We start from the raw sequence: 17,562 nt of genomic DNA on the forward strand, positions 1-17,562 counted from the left end.
CTTTTCTTTTAATGCAATGCTATCCATCCACCTTTCTTAAAAAGAAAGTTTAAAGATAATTCAATAATACTACAGGTATCCTGTATATGGGTTTCTGTAATTGTTGAAATCCATACAGTTACAGTAGTTGTTTACGTCCTAGCCCCTTTTACATTTTGGTGAATAGTTGTCACATAGCCAATCATTTGACCTAATACATGTACCCTTATTTTCATGTGTATGTACAAAAAAGTCATACTGTACCTTATTTTGAGTGAATGCTTTTATTTTAGCTTCAAACAGCAATTGCTTTTCTTTGAATTTCTTCTGTATATCTTCAAAATAGTCTGCCGCCTTAAATTACAAATATATCTGATATGAATTATTTTATTTAAGAAATAATTCTTTCACTTCATTGTCTTTGCTGGTTGTAACATGGGTAGGCATTCTATTTGCCAATATCTTTACACAGAGCTTTAGCGAAGTGTTAAATGTTTATAGTTGTAATGCTATCCTAGGTAAGAATTATTTGAAAATTCATGGCATTTTTTTATTAAAGCAAACATATAAGACATGTACTATGTGCAGCCTTTTTGATTTGATGAAGCAAATTATTAAATTGCTTTTATATGAGGGTTTGGATGGGGTTAAATGATTAAAGAATAATGCCCTTAAAAAATGAAGATTAGAGTATAACAGGCAAAAAAATGAAGATTAGAGAAATGCGTGGCCAATTTTTTTGAAGATAACAGAAAAAAGGGGTTAATTTTTGGAAGATTAGAGAAAAAAAGGGGTGAAAATTAAATGTTTACACAATAACAGACCCCTCCCCCATCCAGACTTTCTTATATTAATGTGTCAACATCTGCTTGTAAATATTCTTATGGATACACACAAAAAAGTGTGATGGACAGGCTGAAAATGTCATAGATCTACCACAAGCAATGGTAAGGTATATGACTTATTGTAAAAGCAAAGGATGATTCTTTATAATTGTTTTACATGTTTTGCTTCTCAAACTCTTCTTTCTGGAGCAACAAAGATAGGCTTATAAATTTGGCTTTTTACATCTCGATTTATAAGCAATTATCTCATTCTATAATCTGTATCCTAACCAAATATAATTAAAGGTTACAAACATTATGCAGATAAAGTCACTCTTTCTGCTAGCTCTCCATTGCTGATAAAAAAAAAAACAATTTCCATCCTAAGGGAGACAATTATGAGAATGGGCAAACAGACTTTTGAGACTGCTATTTTAAAATATTTACCTCATGAAGCTGACTACTTATTTGTGATAACACAACATCAAAGTCTATTTTCCTAGTTTTATAATCCAAGATTCGGTTAATTTGTTGAAAATCTTCATTTAATAACTATAACAGAAATAGGTATTGTAAACAAAAAATACTACTTCATCTGAAAATATTTTGCTATTGCAATCAAAAAGTAACATTAGTTCTTCACAGAATAACAGAATAAGAGGACTCCTCTGCTTTCTCTTCTCCTACAAACATAGTAACTCTTAAAATGCAAATATCTTGTGAAAAGTCATTCAAATTTTTTTGCGATTTTAATGTAAACTATAGAAAATTTTATTTAATGAATGGCTATTATTTATTTTGATTTTATTGAACCATAAAACTAATTTTTGACTCTTCACATTGAATAATCCGCGAAGCGGATTATGTAAAATGTGAAGAGTCAAAAATTAGTTTTATGGTTCAATAAAATCAAAATAAATTATTGCCATTCATTATAAATAAATTTCTATCAAAAATAAGGCCCAAAGAGCTTTTTATTAACAATAACAACCGTACACACATGTTGGTTATGTAAAATGTGAAGAGTCAAAAATTAGTTTTATGGTTCAATAAAATCAAAATAAATTATTGCCATTCATTATAAATAAATTTCTATCAAAAATAAGGCCCAAAGAGCTTTTTATTAACAATAACAACCGTACACACATGTTGGCGAATGAATACACAACGTCAGAGTGGGCGTGTCGCTATCAAAATTGACAACATTGAAAATAAAACTAATAATTTTAACCAATCAGAAGACAGTAAAAACACCAAATTTATTTATTTTGACATACAAGAGAAAAGCAATTTGGACTGTGCATTTAAAAAATCATAAGTCTTCATCTATAAACATGTATCTTAGTTTTCTATGTTGTGTTTTGTATCTTTTGGTCGTTGGTGGGTTTTTTTTTTGCCATGGCATTGTCAATTTGTTTTTCAACTTATGGCTTTAAATGTCCCATTTTGTATCTTTTGCCCCTCTTTTGATACTGATGTCTGTTTTTCATTGTTATCTGTTATCTTATTTTCATCTTGAATAAACACTAGAGGATTTTGAGTGTGACATGTTTTAAGGTATTGATACTTGTTATAAAGGTTGCATACTGTTGCCAACGTATATTTGTTCCACCTAACAGAAGTTCCAATGGAAAACTTTGTTATAAACATTGTCATAATATCTATTCCTGTTGGAACAAATATTCTATACCATTTATTCCGTTAGGAAAATTTACTATAATATTTATTCCAGTGGAAATAATATTCCATGATATTGTTTCCATTTGACATTAATTATATTACATTGTATCTATTTTTCTCCTACAACTATTTACCTAAATAAAATTGAGAAAGGAAATGGTGAATATGTCAAAGCGACAACCACCCGACCATAGAGCAAACAACAGCCGAAGGCAACCAATGGGTCTTCAATGTAGCGAGAAGACCCATTGGTTACAACTAGGCTACAACTAGAAAATCTACATTTGACTAGATAAATCATAAAAAGTTGAAATCAAACCTTTTCTTCATTTTTCAATGAACTAAGATGGTCATCCAGTTCAGCTATATGTTGTCTCTGTCCCATTAGTGCATTACCTGTTTTACCCAGGACTATACGGGTGAAATAGTCCTGCAAACATTACAACATTAATTAAATGAAATATATGAACGATACATTATAGTAACTGCATATAAACATGATCCCAAGATATTCAATTTTACTTACTTTTTGTAATTGGGTGTTTTTTTATTAAAGTTTACCCTTACCCTAAACATCTGTTTGATATATTTTTTTTTTCTTTTACTATGATTGGTTACAAATGCTTCCACTGGAAAATAGGTCTAGCTTACACATCAATAATCTTTATCATCCAAACTATTTTTACCAGCTCAGTTTACAATTAGTAAATGTTTTTAATTTCATACTTTTAATCCTTTATTGTCTAAAATGAACTGTAAATTCAGAAATATTCAAAACATTCCTTATTGTAACAAGAGTGCACATGCTGAAATGTCTCGCCTTCTTTACTTATCATTGATATTATGTTGATAGTCCTAAGTATAAAGCTTTATTTAAAACTGTCACATAAACTTAATATTAACCAAGATAACTAAACAAAGACCATTGAACCATGAAAATGAGGTCAAGGTCAGATGAACCATGCCAGGCAGACATGTACAGCTAACAACGCTTCCATACAACAAATATAGTTGACCTATTAATACTTATAGTTTAAAAAAATAGACCAAAACACAAAAACTTAACACTGAGCAATGAACCGTGAAAATGAGGTTGAGGTCAAATAAAACCGGCGCGACTGACATATAGATCATTAAATATTTCCATACACCAAATATAGTTGACCAATGGCATATAGTATTAGATAAAAAGACCAAATCTCAAAAACTTAACTTTGACCACTCAACCACGAAAATGAGGTCAAGGTCAGATGACATCTGCCCGCTAGACATGTACACCTTACAATCATTCCATACAACAAATATAGTAGATCTATTGCATAAAGTATGAGAAAAACAGACAAAAACACAACAACTTAACTATAACCACTGAACCATGAAAATGAGGTCAAGGTCAGATGACACTTGCCAGTTGGACATGTACACCTTACAGTTCTTCCATACACCGAATATACTAGCACTATTGCTTATAGTATCTGAGATATGGACTTGACCACCAAAACTTAACCTTGTTCACTGATTCATGAAATGAGGTTGAGGTCAAGTGAAAACTCTCTGACAGGCATGAGGACCTTGCAAGGTACACACATACCAAATATAATTATTCTATTACTTATAATAAGAGAGAATTCAACATTACAAAAAATATGATCGTTTTTTTCAAGTGGTCACTGAACCATACATATGAGGTCAAGGACATTTGACATGTGACTGACGGAAACTTCGTAACATGAGGCATCTATATACAAAGTATGAAGCATCCAGGTCTTCCACCTTCTAAAATATAAAGCTTTTAAAAAGTTAGCTAACGCCGCCGCCGCGGGATCACTATGCCTATGTCGAGCTTTCTACAGGCTCGACAAAAATTGTGATACAGTAGGTTGAGACAAAAACAAACCTCAAATTTTACTACTTTTTCTAGTAAGGTATCTATTGTTATCCACATTCTGTGACATTTCACACATATATCATATTCATACATGTAAACAGTAAACATTTTCATCATGTTAATCTCTTCTTCTGCAACAGCATCCAACTACAAAAAAATCTTTTAATAAATGTACTGTGTGACAGAATAAAAGTTCCCGTATTTTTTCCAACTAACATTGAAAAAGTATTGTTTGCTTAAATTTTGTCTACACAGGTATTCAGGATAATACAAAATCTCACAAACAAGAGCATATAATTCATTTGTCATTATTTGTTGGTGTATATCATACTTGTTTTTGTCTATTTTCTTATTTACATAAAACAGTCGTTGGTTTTCTTGTTTGAATTGTTTAAAGTTTCGTTATGTAGGTGGCTTTTATAGCTTGCTTTGCAGTGGGGGTTCGGCTCATTGCTGAGGGCCATATGGTGACATAAAGTTACAAACATCAATGCCTTTGGTCTCTGTTGAATAGTTGTCTCATTTGGCAATCATACCCCATCTTCTCATTCTCAATTTGTCAATAGGAGCATCAAGATGTTAACACCTAAACAATAAGCTGCTTTACAGTATGTTAATATGTCCATTCTTGAAATAAACTTTTACTACCCGATTCATCTTTAAAATAATTGGAAGAATATAAAGTGTATGCAACATAAATGCAAACAGTTTAGATTGAAGATTCTGTCAAAATGAATGTAAGGACAAAGACCCAAAGTAAATACAACCTACTTTTTCCTTTATATCATCTATATTATATCTGCCACTGGTGATATATTCATTATGATGTTCTCTGAATCTGTGAAAATTTTTCTCTATCTTCACCTGAAAGATAAAATATAAAGTTAAAATCAGATATTGCCTTTAAAATAATGATTGATGTGTCAGTTTGGGGTTATAATTCATGTTGTGTTTTCAATAAATATTAAGTTTTGTCAAAATCAAAATGCTTTTATTTTGGTTGACATTTTTGAAAGAAATGTACTACTTTTTATGAGAAATCTTACACCCAAGAAATTATTTCAAATATCTATTTCATTTAACTTTGCAAAACAATTTTGAATAGCATTTCATAACTTATGTCTAGCTAATTAGCCAGTCAACTTAAACTTGATCTGTAACTTATCATGGTTAACTCACATACCAAAAATCAGCCCAATATCTGAAGGCATTTAGAAAAAATTAATGGTTTGGAGCGGAATGACAGGATGACAGAATTTCAGAATTGCAGATTTTGGAATTTCATACTAGGGTAAAACTATATGGCACCGACAACTTAGTTGTGGGGCCATAAAATTAAAAACCAAACAAATTATCAAATAAATGCGTTTTTTTTTAAAGTTTCACTTTTCACTCTTTGAACTTCTATTTGGGAACACATAAAAGGATCAATATATGAATCTGTTATTTTTCTCCATTGTTGAAGCGTATGATAAAAAGATCATAACATGGCATTTTTCATATCGCATGTATTATCAGCCCTCGAGCCATGCTACCCTAGGGCTGATATTGAACCTAGGGCTGATAATACATGCGATATGAAAAATGACTGTAATATTCTAATATCACATGTCATGCTCTGAAACCCTTAGTTTATTTGATTCTTGATAAAAATGAACATAAGAATTCAAGCCATTTACTCAGAAAATTAAAACAAGCCTTTCTTTCAAAATGTGTTTTAACTAAGGTTACAGCTACATTTAACTCTGGAGGGGTACAGTCATCTTCTATTTCTCTTGACATGCTGGCTACAAAGTTCATCAACTCATCAAATCTTCTCATAAACCTATCAAATCTCTCCTGTTTCTGGGCATTATGTGACTAAAAAATATATAGTATACAAACTGTAATGTACATGTTGTTAAAAACAAGATATTTTATATGAATAAAAAGAGATACTGGGTATATGTCAAAGAGACATTGGCCAAAAGACAAAAATATTGAAACCATACCTAGCATAGGTGGATCAGGGAGGCACTTGGAGACACCCCCCCTCTCCACCCCAGTTTTTGTAGGAAATATTTGATTGCTTTACTGCTTATCTATGAAATCACTGAAGCATGACATGAACAGGCCCACCTTAAGGTCAGTCAGTACCCCTCTCCCCTTATGAAAAGTTCTGGATCTACCACTGCTTGAAGGCAATATATAGTTGGCAAAATACCATATGTCTAGCTTTTAATAATAACAGGTTTATAGAAGCAGTGAACAAGTTCAACAGAAACAACAGAAGATCTGTAATTAATACCCAATTCTCCAAATAATGAAAAACACTAAAATATGGCAGAGGCCAACTAATGACAAGCTTCATGATTTTAGATAGGTACATGAATATGCAGTCGGACTAAACAAGTTTTTTGAGATCCCAGCCTTTATAAATCTTGTTCAACTGATACACAAACATTTTAAAACAGCATAAATCAAGGGTAAAGTAATTTAATAACCAGCTGATAAGAAATCATGTCATCATGCACTCTAACATCGGTGACTGTATTTATTTCTATTCTTCTGCTTTAATTTAATCTCCAAGAAAATTTGTAATAAAGTGATGAACAAATACAAAGGTAGTGATGTTTTGTATTTCAAATTTATATGTGAAATATTATTACTTACTGAATTAGATTCTTCTTCGCCAATCCAGGGAGTTCTGGCAAAATAAGAATATACAAAATAGCTAAACATCGATAAACAATGTATGGTACATGGTACTTCTATAATAATCAAGTGGCTTACTTAGGGAAGTAATCAAATGACAGCACAGGTAACTGGATAACTGTTTATTTTTCAAATTGAAAATAAAGAAATTTCAGACAAGAAAACACTATGTTTCGTGCTGAGCATATCTAAGACGATTAATTGATTAATTGTTGGTGTTATAACACCACTCTTCAGCACCACATTTGGGCTACACACTGGCGGCTAGTTTTTATTGGTGTAGAAAGCTTGAGTGCCAGGAGAAAACCACTGCCCTTGGTATTAAATAAAACTGACAATCCTAGTCAATTAAGATTGGAGTCGAGTGCACCTACAGGAGCGGAGTTCGAACTCACAACCTCAGTGTTGACTGGCTAGTGATTACGGTATTAGAAGTACTTTGACCACTTGGCAACCAAGTCCCTTATCTTAGAAGAAGGTGTCTGACAGATCTAAAAGCCAACAACATTACAACTCATCCCTGTTGAGCTGCTTATCAAACCTTTCAATAGTATTGGAAAAATTGGTGACCAAAATTTAACAGTTTCAAATAAAAGAAAGCGGCAAACAGGAAGTATCTGACTGCACAAAAAATAATTAAAAATGAGATTAAAAATCATCATTTTTAAGATGCTGCCCAATAAAAATCAGTCAAGTAAGAGACCACAAGATCCTGTATGTGAATATATCACTCCATTAAAAACAGTAACCATAACTTGATCATATAGGTTATATTGAGGATGTACCTAGGTAAAGTTTAGGAATCTGTGTCATATGTTCAGACTCCTTGGGTTTTTCCTGCAATACAGGGAAAAATATTTTGCCTCAAAAACACACATTTTTCTTTTCATATTAGTCTTCAAAAGCTCTTCAAAGGTCATCTACCAAATTTTAAGCAGATTCTCGATTTCTATTATTTCAATTTGTGACCAAAATAATACCATGGAAATATAAGATTAAAGTCAGAGCCTTTTCATTTTTTGAAAATCAAATATCTCTAAAAGGAGTTTTATAACCTATCAATATTTTTAGCTTATTTCTGTTCCTTAACTAATGCTCCTCCAACTTATAGAATCAATTTCAAATTCTTGAATTCTTGAATACATTCTTAAAAAAACTGTTACATTCTTTTTCACAAGTTATGAACATTTGGTAAAATAAATAAAACTTACATTCCATAAGTTACTTTGTTGGTTATTGCTTCGTGGTATGTAGGGGGTGGTGGCAAATAACCTATAATATTAATAATTAATATATATTAGGCATGGCATAAATCAGATCAATAAGTTAATAAAGACACACAAATATGTCTAAATAAATCTGAGTTCTTTAATTGTGACTTTACACATCTAGTCAGATATCATTTTGTAATAAATTATGATCCAAATTTTCAAATAAAAAATATAGGCAAATAGGAAATAGGTATCTGAATGCCCAATAAACAATCACACATTACAACTCATCAGGGTTCAGCTGCTGATCAAATATCAAACCATTCAAGTAATATACCACAAGATCATGTCAACCCTGAATGGTTCTGCTGTAATAAATATTTTCTCTGACATACATTTTTTTTTTAAATTATGCAAGATAAAAAAAAATGTAAATGAAAATCTTCCAGTCTAAAGATACATGTATCTGTTTTTTTATCAAAATGGATATGTCTCATAATTATAAACTTTTCTAAGTTACCAGGGACAAGTAAACTGGCAGTTGGCACATTCTGACCACCCCATGCTCCCTGTGGCATTCTAGGAGAAACAACTTGATCATATGTTGGCAACTCTGATGGCGTAATTCCATCATGAACTGGTGCAGTCAGTGCTGTCTGTGATATTTCTAAGTATGTTGGTGCAGTTGGTCTCGTCATACCTACAGAAAGAAAATATTAATTGCTCATATATCTATTCAATGTTAAATTTCACATAAATAAACCTCATTGTGGCAAAAAAGAAGAGTCTCTCTTATTAAACCTTTTCTACTTAAGTTTAGACTTGTGAATCCTTACCTTGCTGCATTACTTATCGTCAAAAGTAATTTTTCTACTAATTTATAAATGTAAAACCCTGAAAAGCTTTAATCTAATCTACTGGTACATACTTATTACTTATTCTTATTTCACATACTTTAGGTCATCCTACTATCTCTCCCAATTATGTTTTTTCATGTCTAAAGGACAAAGAATATTTAAAAAAGAACTATGCTTTTATTTACTCAGGTAAATTAAAAATTATTCCCTTTCAAAACATAAAAAATTCTGCAATTATTTTCAAACAAAATTTTCAATTCTCAGAATATGTTACTTGTTGTTCTTATCAACAGTTTATTGTTAATACCAATGATGTCAGAAAAGTATTACGCATTGCTTTCTCTCAATATCCAATAAGGATTAGACAAAACCCTTGAACATTCTACCATCAAAACTTATAAAAAATATTCCAAGAAACGCTCTATTTTACAGTTCTTGTTAAAACAGTTAGTCATCACCTCCAATAGGAACCTATACACTCTCTAGTTAAGAAACAAAGGTAAACTTCCTTCTTTTAAAGCAAACTGGGGTTTTCCTAACTGATTAGCAATGTGCTAGAAGATAAATAATTAGCATTCAATTTCCTTTAAACCTTGTAGTAATATTTTCTATTCTAATAATAATGAATAATTTCAAACCTCAATTCAAGTCTCCTAAAGATCATGTTTTTCAATTACAATAATAACAAGTGAGTCTGAGTTACTGCTCACTTATGATAACCTGCCCTGCTAAAAGTATAAGGTAACATGAAGTTGTTGAGTGATGAATCTTTTAATTATTATTTAAATAGAAAATATTACTATGAGGTTTTAAAAAAATCACATGGTAAAGCTGACTCATTGGAGGGTTGGGATACCGCTAACATGTTTAACCCCGCCACATTATTTATGTATGTGCCTGTCCCAAGTCAGGAGCCTGTAATTCAGAGGTTGTCGTTTGTTTATGTGTTACATATTTGTTTTTCGTTAATTTTTTTACATAAATAAGGCCGTTAGTTTTCTCTTTTGAATTGTTTTACATTGTCTTATCAGGGCCTTTTATAGCTGACTATGTGGTATGGGCTTTGCTCATTGTTGAAGGCCGTACAGTGACCTATAGTTGTTAATGTTTGTGTCATTTTGGTCTTTTGTGGATAGTCTCATTGGCAATCATACCACATCTTCTTTTTTATATTCATATAAACCCTGGAACAAAATTTAAGAAACATGCGACGAAAAATATTCATGGTATTAACAGACAGACTGAAGGATAGATGGATGGACTGATGTTTTGACAGACAGACAGATAGATAGAGGTAAAACAGTATACCCCCACATTTTTAAAGCGGGATATAACACAAGTTATATTCCACAAGGTTAGTTTCCTTTGGTCATATTTTTCCTTTCAATAATTTACTCACTTGGTACATTTCCTTCATCATGACCATTTGACATTCCCGTGTCATTAGGAGGGGCACTAGGTAGAGCTGCAAATAAAGTAAAACATATCATATTCATTGTTATACTGTGGATTCATTACTCCTAGAGGTAATATGTTTCAATTAAAAAATAATTTACTCACCTGGTACATTTTCTTCTATATGACCATGAGACATTCCATCGTCATTGGGAGGGGCACTAGGTAGAGCTGCAAAAAAAGGAAAACATATCATATTATTCAGTATACTGTGGATTCATTATTCCTAGAGGTAATATTTTTTAATTTCAATAATGATGAATAATGTATAACACCAGTTAAATTTCCTTTGAACCTTGCGGTCATATTTTCCATTCAATAATTTACTCACCTGGTACATTTCCTTCCACATGACCATGTGACGTTTCAGAGTCAATTGGAGGAGCACTAGGTAGAGCTGCAAATAAAGGAAAACACACAGTAAAAAGTATATATATTTATGTATACTGTGGATTCAGCATCATTCCTGTGATAACATTTTTTGTGGATTTCATGGGCAAAGGTAAACATCAAATTTAAAGGATAAATGAAGTAAAATATTCTATAACTTTGAATGCAGATTTTTTTCAAAGTTTGTCCTTCCTACGCTCGCCAGTATTCCTTTCATTTTATGAAATACACCCCCTTTCAAAAATAATAGATCAACCCCTGAATTTGGGGGCGCTGCAAAATTTTCTACATGGAAATGAGATGAGCCAAAAGTAATGAGTCAGCCTACAACATATCATTGACTTACCATTGGGGGTTCATTAGAAATAGTATAATAGAGTTGATAGGGGCATTAAACACCAATCAATCACTCACTCTATTAAATTAATATTAATATTCAACAAGTAACCTGAAATTTCTGCAAATATGAAATTACAAAACTCACCAGATCTATATATACAAGGAATTTTTATGACCTTCTGAATAATTTTATAACTGACCTTGAATGTGTCCTTGATAAAGAGTTGACTTTTCTCCCACCTGAAGACAATCTCCTAGCATTTAGGAATCATTTAGAATTAAACTAATCTTACCGTTATTTGTTGTAGGATTTCTGTCGAATGCATCATCTTTCATAAGAAAATCTACTATATCTTGGTGACCTCTTGTTCTTGCAATCATAAGTGGACTACCCTATAAAATATAGTTACAGTGAAATCTGCGTTAAGAGACCACTTTATGGAGAGCAAAAATATGGTCTCTACAGGCAGGTGGTCTTTTAATACAGGTTGGATCTAAATGAAATGTACTTCAGAGGGAGATAAAATTATTGGTCTTATAAAACATGTTTTTGTTTAATACAGGTGTTCTATTAAGCAGGCTTGACAAAATACTGTTATCTTTTACACATCATATCCAAACTTATTAAGGAAAAAAACAAAATAAAGAGTACAGCTCATATTTACATAAATTCAGGTACCAGTTTGCATCATATGGGTACCAAAATATTGTTTAAGGTTCTTTAGGAAAGCAAACAAATTTATTTTCTGTAAAATTCTTAGTATTTTGAATATTATCCATAAGGCTTTGTCCTATCGTATCACCAATTTTTCTGAAATTCTTTACCAAATTACAGTTTGAATCAATCGCTTCAAACAAATGTTTGTCTGTGGATGTCACATTACAGGAAAAATTAGTTATCAGCTTTTAAAATAACATGGAAAGCAGATGCCTTATAAATCTAAAATATTGGTTAGAATGCCTTGAAGAGTAAAATACATTAAGGAAATGTGTCATTTCAACATGTATTTAAATTGCTTTTCCTCGTCCATTTCACCAGTCAAGGTCAAAACTTAAGAAATTCAAAGACCTTGTTATTGTATAATAATTTGCTCTTTAATAATGGTAAAACAGTTTAGGTTTATATTAAAAACATCTTTACCATATTGATCTGACTAGGAATGTATCTGCTAGCACCTCCTTCCTGAAATAGCAACTTTAAAATCTGAAGATGCCCACATATTGCAGCATAATGTATTGAGTTACATCCAGAACTGTCCACTTTGTTAACATCTGATCCGTGTAGTATAAGATAATAAACAACAGGCAAACTACAGCTGAATACACTATACATCAAAGCTGGTCTCTTAAAATTGTCTGCAAATAGATGTCATGTTATTTGGAATTCATTTATGTAATGAATTATCATCAAAAGAACTTACCATAAGCAATTTTTCATTATAATCTTACTTAAAATAATTTTGCTATGGTAGAACCCTTTTTAGAAACAAGATTGTATTGGAAAAAATTGTCTATATAGAGTTAAGGAGATTTAGTATGATTGCCAATGAGATAACTATCCTCAAAAGTTCAGATGAAGTGGACATATAAGCAATTATAGGCAACCGTATCGCCTTCAACAATGAGAAAACACATCCAATATGGTCGGCTATAAAGGCCCTGACATGAAAAATATGAATCAATTCAATTGAGAAAACTAATGACCTAATTTATAACATTTTCGTATTCAGCAATAATTCTTATATATTGCAGTCTTCAATTTAGAGACAGCTGTCTCCATCATAAATAAACAAAATTCTAGATAAATTTAAAAAACAGACAAAAACCTCTATCTTAATAAGAATAAAAAGAGACAAATCACATACCTAACTGGTCTATTTTAGCTCCTTTCTGTATCAGTAACCTCACAACCTCTAAAAGGCCTCTACTAGCTGCTATCATTAATGGGGTTACTTTATATTTGTGCTGACTTGCTTGAAAGTTGATATGAACTCCTGTATTTATTAATGCTTCCAAACGTTCCTGAAAGGTGTTTTGTAAATGTAATTCATATTGATGTATAATTTTACAAAATAAGGCAACATCAAAAACCAACCCAACTATAGAAGTACACCCTGAAACGGTATGTTACGGTATATTTATATCAAACTATTTCCTGAAATTGCAATACCAGTAATTTATCTTGATTTTTGTTAGATATGCCAAAATGGCCATTATAAATGCTTCCAATAATTTCTAAATTTACAATAGCATCAAAATTTCTGCATGTTATGGGTCTCTCCCATGTTTATATGTATCTCATCAGTGATAAAATTATGTGAAAAAAAGTTCAGAATTATTCATAATTTACCCCAAACTAATTATGTGAAAAACTATTCAGAATTATTCAAAATTTACCCATTAATGGGTTGCTGTTGTATATCACTCATCTAATCTTATTCATAGGATATGTAATATGACAAATTTTTACACAGAACTGAAAACTTACCACATTCCCATCATATGCAGCTGCATGTATAGGTATATGCATTGACTGTAATCTAGCCTCTTCAATTGTATCACCTAAAATCAGATAACATTTGTGATGACATTTTTTTTCATTAAATCCATCCTATTGCAGGCTCTAAAATCAGTAGATACTGTTTCAAGGGTTTAAATTGTAAAAAATTGAGGTCCAGAATATATTTATGCATCATTCCTAAGTCAGGAGCCTGTTGCTCAGAGGTTATAGTTTGTTGGTGTGGTTTATAGATGTTTCTCATTTTAACATAGATAAGGCTGTGGGGTTCACACTAGTAATTTTGGGGACCTTTATAGCTTGCTATTCGATGTGAGCCAAGGCTCTGTGTTGAAGGCTGTATTTCGACCTTATTGATAACTTTTTATATATTGTGACTTTGATGAAGATGTTTTTCATTGGCACTCATACCACATCTATCTTATAATAGTAATAACAATTCTTGACATTTCACATTTTAAAACAACAAAGTTCTATGAACTGCAAAATCAGGATCAAAACCCTAAGTTGGCTATTACATATATTTTTTTGAACATCATTATGACATATCAAAATAGACATGAAGAACAGACAAGCAGTATCTGACATCATCTTACCTCCTATACATTTCTAGGAATATGATTGGTTAAAGGTGTCTATGTGGAGACCGTGTATATTTCATATTAGGTTAGAAGGGAGGCGGGACTTATTTCATACACGATTGGTAGTGGTGTTATGTCCCTTTATATTCCATATTAGGTAAGAAAGGAGACTGGGCTTATTTCATACACAATTAGTAGTGGTGTAACGTCCCTTTATAAAAACAAAACAGTACTGAGGAAAAAATCTTAAAGGTTTCAACAGACGAAGAAATTAATGATTAAGATGGAAATAAATTCATAAAACACATTTAACCTAACAAGTTGTTTATAATGTTGGCATCTGCTTTTGTAGGATCAATGGAAGTAGTTTCTTAACAGTATTGAAGACTTGCTTATTTTGATAGGTCAATAGTCTAAATTTCACACGTTAAGATAGTCGGTAAGATAAAGTCGTTACATTAGTGTGCTCACCCCATATGGAATGTACTGACCCCATATATACCATATTAGGTCACTAGCACACTATGAAACTAATAATATGATTTACTGGATTACTTTTCCAATGGCAGATATAAACATCTGCTTTACTTTATTTGAAACATTTGTCAGCTCTTATTTAAAAAATTCAGAATTCATGTGTATGTTATATTTATATGTTTGTACGGAAAAGTTAAAAGTAGGATCACAAAAACCATTAGTCTGATAAAATGTAAAGAAAAGGTCAATTTGGTTTGTTTTTTCAATGGATTTCACAACTGTTCAAGGTACTAAACATGCTAAACATGGAAACAATAAAACATTTGACACTCAAAGAAGTTACAGGCTAAAACAGCAGATTTAAAATTTACTGTAATTACAGTAAAATATACCTGAAAGCATATCATTCTGATTCTCTGGTTTGTGATTGCTCAGAGAGTTATGTGACCATGATTGTGATGGTCTGCCATTCACCCACTGACCACTTCGTCTGCTATTGTTGCCTCTACTTGGTACTACAAATAAATATGGTAGAAATGTTCTAAAATAAGGTACGTTCATATTCCTAAATTATCATAAAATTATTGCAGGAAATACCATATTGAATGAGATATTAAAAGTGAAGGATCCTAGCTGTCATTCTAATGATTTTTACACAAAACCTAGACAAATTTCAGTTTCTTATCATAGATCTGTGGTCTGAAAATATTTGTTCATTCCACAATAAGTCATCAGACACAACTACCTTTATTTTTTTAGGTCACAACAGAAAAACATGGAGAAACAAAAATAAAAAACAAACCAAGTGTAAAACATTTTAACAGGCAAAGTATTTCGAAAGATCTCAAAATATTCAGCTACATGTATTTCCACCTTAACTTTGAAGTTTGATGAATGGTACAAGTATGTTAGGTGCAAAAATAAAACAAATTTATACAAGCACAAATAAATTGCTTCGCTGAGCGCAGCTGAATAATATTCATAAATGCTTGATATCCTTTTCTTCTTGCACATACCTTTCGGTCTTGTTTCAATTTGTCCTTATGCATTACAAGTTTTAATGTTTTCTCTTGTGGTTTTTTTTGTCAACATGTATATATAAATTATAATACATTTCATTGTTTTTAATTTGCAACTGCTTTGCCTTCCTACTAAATGATTTATCATTATTTTCAAATTCTTGAGGGTATTAACCATCACACACATAATCATACAGCTGTTTATATTCATCACTTTCCATTTTTGTTGACATCTGTGTTGTCTTTATTTAAATTTCAATTATAATTTAACTAATTGATTAAAATATTTAAATGATTTCTAAATTATTTCCCTTCTTTAGGGACAGCAAAAAATAGCTTCACTATGAAATATTGTCCTTTGTGACATATTTTTATAAAACATCCATGAAATTATGTGCAAGTACTAGGGACAATTTTTCTATAAGGGAGACACTATTTTATAGTTTACAAATGTAATATTCTGTCCCTTTAACAAAATTTCACAGACGAACTGTGAAATAATGTTCTAGGGGACACAATTTCATGGGACACTTTTTTGGCTTACAAATACAACTGCAGAGGTGCAACCCTGAACAGTTGGGACAAAAATGGACACAATATTAGCACTTGAGACAGGTCTGAATTTGGATTGTAATCATATATTTGACACATAAAAGGGTTCTGACACAGAATAACTATAGTCAAAGAACTAATTAGAATTGGTTATATGATTTGAATTTATATTGATTTTTTTGCTTCTGTGCAATACACTATGCTGTTGTGAATTGAAAAAACTGTCTTCGGATGACGATGACGACAACACATGATACCAATATACTACCACAAAAAAAAAATGCAGTCATATAAAAAAATCAAAAGATTAAGATCTGCGAATCACTTACTCTTTGTTGCAAAAAAACAGTTCTATCTAGTAAGATAAATAGCTCTTAAGCTCTTATTATTAAAGCTGTAATTTGAAAGTCAATTTAGGATATGGGAAATCACTTTTAAATTAAGGCATGTGTATTGATATATGTAACTATTTAAAAAATACTGTAACATATACATAGAAGGATTGTGTATTTGTATGTTGCATGTACTTACAGTTAGAATGTGTATTACTTAGTCTCTCATACTGGTCTACTCTACTAGATATCCTAGAATGTGATGGGTTTGAAGTTGCCATGAATAATCAAATGCTGTAAAATATTTAATTAATCTTATATATATGAAACAAACTGCTTAAATATATAAAGTCCAATTACCATTTTTAGGATAATTGAACTACCAAAATTCCACCAAAATGGTAAATCAGTTTCCTTTTTATATTCTTATTCAAAACTTCCGATGTGCATGCAGTTCTCCATAAAACTCTGACATGTTCTGTTATTTCACAGGGGAAATGAGCATCTCTTCCTATAATCTTCACAGGGGAAGAGGGTCTTTTTTCAATATAAATATTTTCACTGACAAGTCACTGGTATGGCTCACTTTTTAAAAGTCAAATATATCAGAGGGGTTCATTTTCAAGAAAATAGCATAAAAATGAGTAAAAATATAATGTAAATGGGTAATAAATGTTCACATCTCGGTTCACATACTACAATAGTTAAGCTGAATGTTTGGTTAAGACATAATTTAAATTAGCCTATATATATATTTTATTCGAGA

General features: G+C 31.3%; 1 protein-coding gene across 4 annotated transcripts in view; it reads right to left on the reverse strand.

The window, feature by feature from the left end:
- The window catches only part of LOC134711636 (uncharacterized), a 41,904-nt gene that overhangs the window by 23,521 nt on the left and 821 nt on the right, over positions 1 to 17,562 (reverse strand). For 3 of the 4 annotated variants that reach the window (XM_063572373.1, XM_063572374.1, XM_063572376.1), the window contains exons 2-19: positions 16,996 to 17,090; positions 15,286 to 15,408; positions 13,806 to 13,879; positions 13,183 to 13,339; positions 12,459 to 12,673; positions 11,611 to 11,710; positions 10,920 to 10,985; positions 10,694 to 10,759; positions 10,533 to 10,598; positions 8,797 to 8,976; positions 8,277 to 8,337; positions 7,024 to 7,057; positions 6,070 to 6,231; positions 5,143 to 5,235; positions 4,381 to 4,518; positions 2,803 to 2,913; positions 1,251 to 1,355; positions 244 to 333 (exon numbers count right to left, since the gene is read on the reverse strand). In XM_063572373.1, coding sequence (XP_063428443.1) covers positions 244 to 333; positions 1,251 to 1,355; positions 2,803 to 2,913; positions 4,381 to 4,518; positions 5,143 to 5,235; positions 6,070 to 6,231; positions 7,024 to 7,057; positions 8,277 to 8,337; positions 8,797 to 8,976; positions 10,533 to 10,598; positions 10,694 to 10,759; positions 10,920 to 10,985; positions 11,611 to 11,710; positions 12,459 to 12,673; positions 13,183 to 13,339; positions 13,806 to 13,879; positions 15,286 to 15,408; positions 16,996 to 17,077 — 1,923 coding nt within the window. In that variant the 5' untranslated portion in view covers positions 17,078 to 17,090. The remainder of the gene's footprint in view (positions 1 to 243; positions 334 to 1,250; positions 1,356 to 2,802; positions 2,914 to 4,380; positions 4,519 to 5,142; positions 5,236 to 6,069; positions 6,232 to 7,023; positions 7,058 to 8,276; positions 8,338 to 8,796; positions 8,977 to 10,532; positions 10,599 to 10,693; positions 10,760 to 10,919; positions 10,986 to 11,610; positions 11,711 to 12,458; positions 12,674 to 13,182; positions 13,340 to 13,805; positions 13,880 to 15,285; positions 15,409 to 16,995; positions 17,091 to 17,562) is intronic. The other variant, XM_063572375.1, reaches the window with a different exon arrangement.

Source organism: Mytilus trossulus, chromosome 3 (assembly GCF_036588685.1).
Source record: "Mytilus trossulus isolate FHL-02 chromosome 3, PNRI_Mtr1.1.1.hap1, whole genome shotgun sequence".
Classification (NCBI taxonomy): Eukaryota; Metazoa; Mollusca; class Bivalvia; order Mytilida; family Mytilidae; genus Mytilus; species Mytilus trossulus.